This window comes from Nuphar pumila, chromosome 2 (genome assembly GCF_984573655.1).
Source record: "Nuphar pumila chromosome 2, dmNupPumi1.hap1.1, whole genome shotgun sequence".
In the NCBI taxonomy this organism is placed as follows: Eukaryota; Viridiplantae; Streptophyta; class Magnoliopsida; order Nymphaeales; family Nymphaeaceae; genus Nuphar; species Nuphar pumila.
The window spans coordinates 87,572,598-87,578,612 of NC_143250.1; the positions used below are offsets into that span (position 1 = coordinate 87,572,598).

Genomic DNA, 6,015 nt, shown 5'->3' on the forward strand with positions numbered 1-6,015 from the left:
TCCATCTCGTCTCTACCAAGTCTGGTTTTCACGAGTCGGAATCCCCACGTACCCTTTGTCTCTAAATCCCGCCATTTTTTCAATATTATAATGTAATCTGAGGGAAAAGTGTAAAATGGGGATCGTGCAAGGCCGGACATCCCTGCATATAGGCCATCAGAATCAATTCTTTTATCATGTATTCAATGAGATTCATTGACCATAATAAAAAAATTAGCAAAGACGGTTGACGTTGCGGCCAACAGAAGGGAACCCTTCGTTGGCAGTTCTTAGAAAAACATCCAACAATGACTCCCTTGTTTCAGTTCTTAACTTACGTAACTGAAGCCTGTTGGGCACAAAACTATATATGCCAATCTAGTCACTGCTATTGCATAGCGTTTATCTATCTAGAATTTGCATATAATTATAAACTTGAGTTTTCTGTTACAAAGAAGTAACCATACACGCTTTACCAACATAACAAGCAACACAACTCCAAACACCATTGGAGGAGAGAGAGAGAGAGAGAGAGAGAGAGAGGGTGGAAAGGAACGGTAGGAATTGAGCTCACATAGGCTGTTACACATGACTAGGATGCTCTAGCACAAACTCTGACCATCACTAAGAGCAAACTCCCATGGTCTGAGAAAGAAGTGCAAGTCATTGTTGAATTGGGCTGGTGAGTGCACGTTTGCGAGAGAAAACGGCGCCGAATTCATGACGACATCGTCGATTTCCCAGTTTCCGGGAAGTTGGTGGCTGAGAAAGAGGTCGTTCAGGGTGCTGGAGCCCGGAGGGAGAAGGCAATTCTCGCTATAGTCGAAGATAGAAAGAAGAGAGTCTTGGATTATGTCATCAGTGGAACCACATCGGTTCTCTTGGGAGTGGGAGCTCAGCTCAGGAGGTTGAGCCACGAGCTCCGTTGAAGATTTGAGCTCCTGGGAGATCGACTCCTCTCCAGCTGTTTCCTCCAACCTTCTCCTCCACAGCATCTTCTCTCTCGTTCTCTCTCTGGCTCGAGCTCTGGCCTTCTCCCTTGATTCTTTAGCAATAGGAGAAGAAACCACTGATCGTCTCAATGAGGCCAACGTTCCCTTTTCCTTCGTAGCTGCACACCCTCCTCCTCCTCTTACTCTAGCCTTGTTAATGAAGTTTGACTCATCTGCGCCTTCGGAATCCGATAGAGCCTCACATTTGGAGGACGATGCCGATAGGATCCTCGTTACCGCCGGCAGCGGAGCCGATCTAGTGAGCTGCTTGATTGCCGGCCGGGCGTTGTCCATGAGCCATTTGACAGTCTTGCTGGCCTTATCGTAGCCTAGCAAATCTTGTAGTTTGAAGAACTTGCGAGCGATGTCAAGAGATAACCTCATCCTTCGGTCTCTCATGCCTTTGGCAGTGGGGATCTTGCTGTGGCGGTCCTTCTTGCCAGGCTTCCTTCTGGGAGCCTTCCTAGCAATGGTGGTAGTCACCACGGATTGCTCGGAAGGCATTCCAGCCCTCCCCACCACGTCGGCTAGGCCACTGTCTCCTTGCTCGAATGGGAAGGGCAACCCTCCAAGGTCCCCTCCTGATTGCATCGAGGAGGAGCATCCCATGCTGAATAGATATTGGTCAGGGGAGGATGGCAGCTGCAGCACGTTTCCAAGCCTTGGTGTGAGCATTCTGAATCAGATTGATGGGAGATACGGCATCGATCACTATATTTGGCACACACCGGAGCTCAATCTCTAGAAGGATCGTATTCACTGGAAAACGAGAGAAAGAAAAACATGGTGACGAGAATAAGAGGAATATTGAAGCTCTCTTTCTCTCTGTCGTGACATGGTGGAGTAAACACACAAGGAGATGGTCTTTATTCTCCTCTCCCTCGCTTTTTTTGTTTTTGAACCAAAGTAGAATCACTAAAAAAAATAAAATCATAATATTATTTCCCTCCTTTTAATTGCTTTTGTTCTTGCTGCCTGTTCTTAGGGTTAGTGCATGTGGATGAGTGCTTTTAGTGAGAGAAAGAGAGGAGAGAGCTCCGTTGTGGGAGATGAGGATGTGGAATACCTGTCCAGTGTAACTTCACGTGGAGCAGGTGACAAAATGACAGCAAATCTCCCAACTTTTTCCTTTATTACCCCTAGTTCGATCACACACACAACAAAGTATCCATGACCCTTGCAATATATATAGAGACAAGACTAGTAATGGGTCATGCGAGTAGGGCTGGCTTTAGGCTGCTTTCTGCTTTAATCTGTACTTTTTTCTTCCAATTTCACTCATTTTTCACTTTCCATTCCCACGATTTTTAGTTTTTTTTTTGGGTGGGAGACAGTGTCCCACCCACGTACAATTATTTTGGCTAAGAGCGTATGCCGGCTAGTCTGCCATCTTGGCCTTGGCTGGTTTGACTGAGAGGCTCCCACAGATCCATGTATTCATCCCCCTTACCACCACCTCTTCTCCCTGGTACGCCAGTTCTCCGCTGTTGTTTTGTGCTTTTTTTAACTTTCTTCTTGCCCCATCGTCAGGTGGTTCCTCACATTATGCTTGCCCCATTATTTTTTTTCTTCCTTTTTAGTGGAAAAGCTGCCTCTCCTCTCCGCATTGTCAATAGAGGATGACTATTGCTGTACTTTCTTCTGCACGTCACGGGGGCATCTTACACTTGCACACCACATGATTAAAGCAAGAACCATTCATTCCATAAATTGGTTCCTCCCCTGCATCATCGAGTCACCCCCACTTCTAAATAATTATTCATTCCATAAATCGGTCCCTTTTCTTAGACAAACATGGTGGAAAAATGGATACAGTATCATCCACAACCAATAACCCTTGCAAGAAACTAATTACCTCTTTCATCAATACAACAAAAACCTATAGCAGAGGTGTTCAAATTATATGCCTTTGTCACCACTTAAATTGGACCCATCCAAACGTGCACCTGGATGGAAAGCGTCTCTATTATTATGCAGCTGCACAGAATAATTGACCGACAAGTCTTTGGAAAATGACTAAACAGTATTCAAGGACCACAGAGGGCCCTATCTGTTAGTTCTCTGTGGTCAGGATAACCTTGTATACAATAATATGGTGAAAGTTGATCAGTCATATATCAGGCCTGATCTATATCCATATGGGTAAAGTGGATAGTTGGGGAATGCATGAATGGGATGCATGAGTGCTCCCACTCCATCAACTTCCCCACTCATAGGAAAAAAGCCTCTATGGTGAAGTTTCTAACATTGTCATCACTATTACCAATCCAATAGCTAAGAGTCAAATCACTTTGATGTGATGCTATTATGTGGCTCTACTCATTACTTCCTATTTGAAACGGTCTCATTAGGATCCCCAAGATTCCATTTAGAGAAGGAACAAAATTGACCGACAAATATAAGTGTGAGACCGGCCATCCCAACTCCACGGCAAGATGCATGATTGTTGCCACATGATACTTGACATTTCTATAGTTTCTTGTTTTTATCTTTTCAATGTTGGGATACTATGTGCGTAAGAAGTTCGAAGGTGTACCTGAAGAAGCCATTCCAATCCGGCAATGGCAGATGGTCTTTTGCAGAGCAGAAGAAATGAGGAAGATTCTCTCCTCAGCTAGATCGTAGCCCTCCAATGAGTGCAGGCACCTTCAACAACCGATGAGTAGGATCCCTTTCCCTCTTTTATGAAAAATTCAGAAAAGGTAATTTCTTCCTTAATCATTTTCTTTGTTTTTCTCTTGATACAAGTTTCTCATTGACATTTGTTTATATAATGTAAATCTTTATTATGGAACAATTACGACAAATGTTCCCTTCCAAAATCGTGAAGTTTATCCGATAGGGACACCTTCATGGGAGTCCTTTAATCCGGATAACGCCCACATTACGTGGGTGACTCCAACATTCTCCCACTTGTCTCAGCGATAAGCCCTCAACCGAATACCTTATGGGATTTGCTTGATGAATAGATTGACCTTTAAAATCTATTCTACAGATCCTTAGTTAAATCTCTAATTCTTATGAGATTAACAATAACTATAATGAGAATCAATAAACTGTATGTGATCACTTTATTCATATGCATATGTCAAAATAAAGAGTTTAACAAGACCATCGTCAATACATGTTCGGAATACAATCCTGGTGCTAACCTTTTAGTAAGAGGATCAACAATCATCTCTTTGGTACCAATATTAACAATATGCATTAGATGATTCTCTGTCCTTTCTTTAACAATAAAGTACTTTAATTCCATATGCTTACATGACGTAGTACTTTTATTGTTATTCAAAAATGACACCACAACTTCATTATCATAGTAGACCTTCAGTGGCTTCTCAATGGAATCAACCACCTTTAACTGTGATATGAAGTTCTTCAACCATATAGCCTGCGAAGTAGTCTCGTATAATGCTATAAACTCTGCCTCCATGGTGTGAGCAACGGTGGTCATTTGTCCCACTTATCCAAGAGATCGCTCCCCTAATAAGTAAGAAGACATACCTAGTAGTAGACTTTCTACTATCAAGACATCATCCTAAGTCTGAATCTGAGTAACCAATGACCCCGAGGTGATCAACCTTATGATACGTCAATATATAGTCTTTTGTCCCTTGCAAATACTGCAAGACTTTTTTAGCAACCTTTCATTGAGATATGCTTGGGTTAGACTGAAATCTACCAAGCATCCCTACTGCGAAGGAAATCACTACAAGAAAAATCCATATTGGCGACGGATGCTATCCATCGCTAAATAAGTTACAGACGGATAACATTCGTCGCATAACCCTAGTCGCTAAACTGCAACAGAATTTATCTGTCGCCAATCCGTCGCTAATTAGCGATGGGTTAGTGATGGATCATGTCCGTCGCTAATCAATCGCTAATTAGAGACTGATTTGGTTATGCAACAAAATTTAATCTGTCGCTACCATTTATCGAGGGACATGTGTCTGTCGCTAATGTCCGTCGTCAATTTGGCAACGACCATTCACGACAGTTTGAATTTTGTCGCAAACCAACGACTGCTTTCAAATGACGATGGATATTATCCGTCACTAATGTTTAATAAAAATTTTATTTTTTTTTGAAATATTTTGAAACTCGAGAAAAATTTCTCGTTATATAGTTCATATAACCTGCTTATAAAAAAAAAATATACATAAAAAATACATATACAGGTGAAACAAATTTAACACAAGCAAACTTTAACAACCAAATACAGTCCTTGCCAAGTTATAATTAGTTACAAGTTTGTCAAACAAATTAAACAAACAAATCTAATCCTCGCCAAGATTTTGGGCATCATCCTCTTTATTTTCTCGATCTACCCCTCCCTCCATGCCTCCATCAGTTCCTCTACGCTGATCATCTCCAGCATCCTACAAAAGAGAACCAAAATGTTAGTATTTATAAACAAAATATAATGAAATAAATTATATGCAATGCACCTAATCTAATACAACAAAGTAAATGGCTGAATGACACAGACTAGCAATAAACTGAAGGACATTAACAGAATTCAAATATGTGTTCTAAGACTGAAAAAAAAAACTAGTGATTCAATCATGCAAACATATGTTCTAAGGTTGTCAAAGAATGTCACAGTGATTCACACATGCATATATGGTTTATAATGCTATCAAATAAATGTGTTATGTATCACAATCATGCATATATGTGTTACAAGACAGTAAAAAAACTTTCATAGTGATGAAATCATGCTTATTTGTGTTCTAATGTTGTAAAAAAACTTTTATAGTAATTCAATCATGCTCATATGTATTCTAAATCAGTCAAAAAACTTGTATATTGATTCAATCATGGATAAATGTGTTCTAAGGAAAAATTTATAGTAATTTAATCATGCATATGTGATGAAAGCATGCTTGTATGTGTTGTAAGGTTGTAAAAAAACTTTTATAGTGATTCAATCATGCATATATGTGTTCTAAGGTATTCAAAAAACTTGCATAGTGATTCAATCCTGCATATATGTGTTCTAAGGTTGTCAAACAACTTTCATATTGATTCAATTATGCAT

The 6,015-nt window shown here is 40.4% G+C and overlaps 1 protein-coding gene across 1 annotated transcript; it reads right to left on the minus strand.

Moving 5' to 3' along the window:
* Positions 1-581: 581 nt before the first annotated feature.
* LOC149845966 (uncharacterized) lies at positions 582-1,646 on the minus strand. The gene has a single exon (XM_089989942.1). The coding sequence runs from the start codon at positions 1,644-1,646 to the stop codon at positions 582-584; it is 1,065 nt and encodes a 354-aa protein (XP_089846068.1).
* Between the last annotated feature and the right edge of the window lie 4,369 nt (positions 1,647-6,015).

Excerpts from the sequence above, each read along its gene's own strand:
- LOC149845966 (XM_089989942.1), bottom strand. The coding sequence starts at position 1,646 with ATGCTCACACCAAGGCTTGGAAACGTGCTGCAGCTGCCATCCTCCCCT.